This window comes from Corticium candelabrum, chromosome 15 (assembly GCF_963422355.1).
Source record: "Corticium candelabrum chromosome 15, ooCorCand1.1, whole genome shotgun sequence".
NCBI lineage: Eukaryota > Metazoa > Porifera > Homoscleromorpha > Homosclerophorida > Plakinidae > Corticium > Corticium candelabrum.
In genome coordinates, this window is record NC_085099.1 from 2,030,712 (window position 1) to 2,033,211 (window position 2,500).

Sequence of the window (2,500 nt, forward strand, 5' to 3'; positions counted from 1 at the left end):
CACACACACACACACACACACACAAATGGACACACACACAAATGGACACACACACACACACACACAAATGGACACACACACACACACACACACAAATGGACACACACACACACAAACGGACAGACAAACACACACACACAAATGGACACACACACACACACAAACGGACACACACACATACAAGCACACACAAATGGACAGACCAACACACACACACACACACACACACACACACACACACACACACACACACACACACACACAAACAGACAACATGGACAAACAAACACACACACACACACACAAACATCACATGATGAGAACAAATAAGTAAACAATCAAGTACACAAACATTTACAAAACCACATCACAGATAAACACTGACGGCCGATATCTCTAGAACTGCTCTCTTCTTTGTATCCATCCCAATTATTCCTCCATGTTCCATCTGTTTCCTATACAACGTTGCCATTCGTCCCTGCCAAGCCCTCATTGAAGCATCAGGCACATAACACAACTACAAACATTACAAAGTCCATTGGTTGACTTGGATGTCTATAACAGCAATAAACAAGTCTCCACCTCCGTACTTTCCTCACACTCGTCTGAGTGTATGGATAACGCAGATGGATCGACGTCGATGCTAAGTCTGCAGACTGGACATGTTACGTTTGGTTCAACCTACAGTGACACGAATGATGAGAAAGTATTAATCGATGAGATATCATGACATGGAAGCGGTCACCTCGAGTTCGTCGTCTACGAACGAAATGTAATCTGTAATACACTTTGTATGGAAGTAATGGTAGCAATCTGTTCTGTAGAACAAATCGTCGTCCTAGAGATATTGATACAAACAATAAGAAGGTATTGAGATATATGAAAGTGAGATATAAAAATATATAAAAAAATTAATAAAATATAATAAAATATAAATAAATAAAAATATATACAAAAAATAATACAAATTATTAAAATATTAAAATATATAAAAGATTAATAAAAATGTTAAAATATAAAAAACATATAAAAAATTAATAAAAAATATATAAAAAATTAATAAAAAATATTAAAATATAAAATGTATAAAAGATTAACAAAAAATATTAAGATATAAAAATATATAAAAGATTAATTAAAATACTAAAACTAAAAATATAAAAAAATTAATTAAAATATTAAAATATAAAAATATATGAAATTGGGATATAAAAAATAATAAAATATTAAAATATATTAAAATATCTGAAAGTGGGATATCAAAAAACAAAAATAATGAATAAAATATTAAAATATATGAAAGTAAGATATCAAAGAACAAAAATAATTAATAAAATATATTAAATATATAAAAATATTATAGTGGAATATAAAAAATTAATAAAAAATATTAAAATATATAAAATTGGGATATAAAAAAAAAATAATTAATAAAATATATGGAATATATAAATATATATAAAAGTAGGATATCAAAAACAAAAATATACAATATATTAAAATATATTAAACTAGGATATTAGAAACAAAAATAATTAATAAAGTATATTAAATATATAAAAATATTATAGTAAAATATCAAAAAATAATAAAAAATATTAACATAAATTACAAAAAATAAAATATATTGAATATATGAAAATGGGATATAAAAAACAAAATTATTAATAAAAATATTAAAATATATTAAAATATAAGAAAGTGGGATATCAAAAAACAAAAATATTAATAAAAATATTGAAATATATTATAGTGGGAGTGGGATATTAATAAAAAAATTAATAAAATATAAACATAGGATATAAAAAATTAATAAAAAATATTAAAATATATTAATAAATAAAACCAAACAAAGTTTAATAAAATACTAACATACATTACAAAATTAATAAAATATATTAAAATAAATTAAACTATATTTTAGTGGAATAGCAAAAAATTAAGAAAAAATATTAAATTTTCAAAAAATAAAATGTTAATAAACCCAAAGATTGTAAGTCGTTGATTAATTAAGTTCGAACTAAATTGTATGCACCTTGAAATTGTAGAGACACAACGGGCAACTACCAAACGGTCTGTTGTTGTCGGTGAGATGATCCTTCACAAGCTGAACACACAAGAAATGGATCGGTGGCATACAGTAGTAACACACTAGCACTCACGTCGATTAGTTCAAACAGCATTGGGCTACCAGTGCGTTCAGCAGCTCTCTCGTGTAGCTCTGACAACAAACTAAATTGTTGATATTAATTGGTGTATATGTCGTGTAGTGTGGGAATACGAGGGTTCTTGTAACCTGTCAATGTGAGCTTCTGACAGACCTCTTGGTTTCTTTATGTAAAACGTTGGGATATCTTTGGGATACTAAACAGCACACACACACACACTCACTCACTCACTCACTCACTCACTCACACACACACACACACACACACACACACACACACACACACACACACACACACACACACACCACACAATGATGTATGAAGGTTAAAAA

At 27.8% G+C, this 2,500-nt stretch overlaps 1 protein-coding gene across 1 annotated transcript in view; it reads right to left on the bottom strand.

The window, feature by feature from the left end:
* Positions 1-2,500, bottom strand: part of LOC134190848 (E3 ubiquitin-protein ligase RNF25-like) — a 5,929-nt gene that overhangs the window by 1,148 nt on the left and 2,281 nt on the right. The window contains exons 4-9 of the mRNA XM_062659380.1: positions 2,297-2,364; positions 2,163-2,232; positions 2,036-2,107; positions 746-838; positions 583-681; positions 386-517 (exon numbers count right to left, since the gene is read on the bottom strand). Coding sequence (XP_062515364.1) covers positions 386-517; positions 583-681; positions 746-838; positions 2,036-2,107; positions 2,163-2,232; positions 2,297-2,364 — 534 coding nt within the window. The remainder of the gene's footprint in view (positions 1-385; positions 518-582; positions 682-745; positions 839-2,035; positions 2,108-2,162; positions 2,233-2,296; positions 2,365-2,500) is intronic.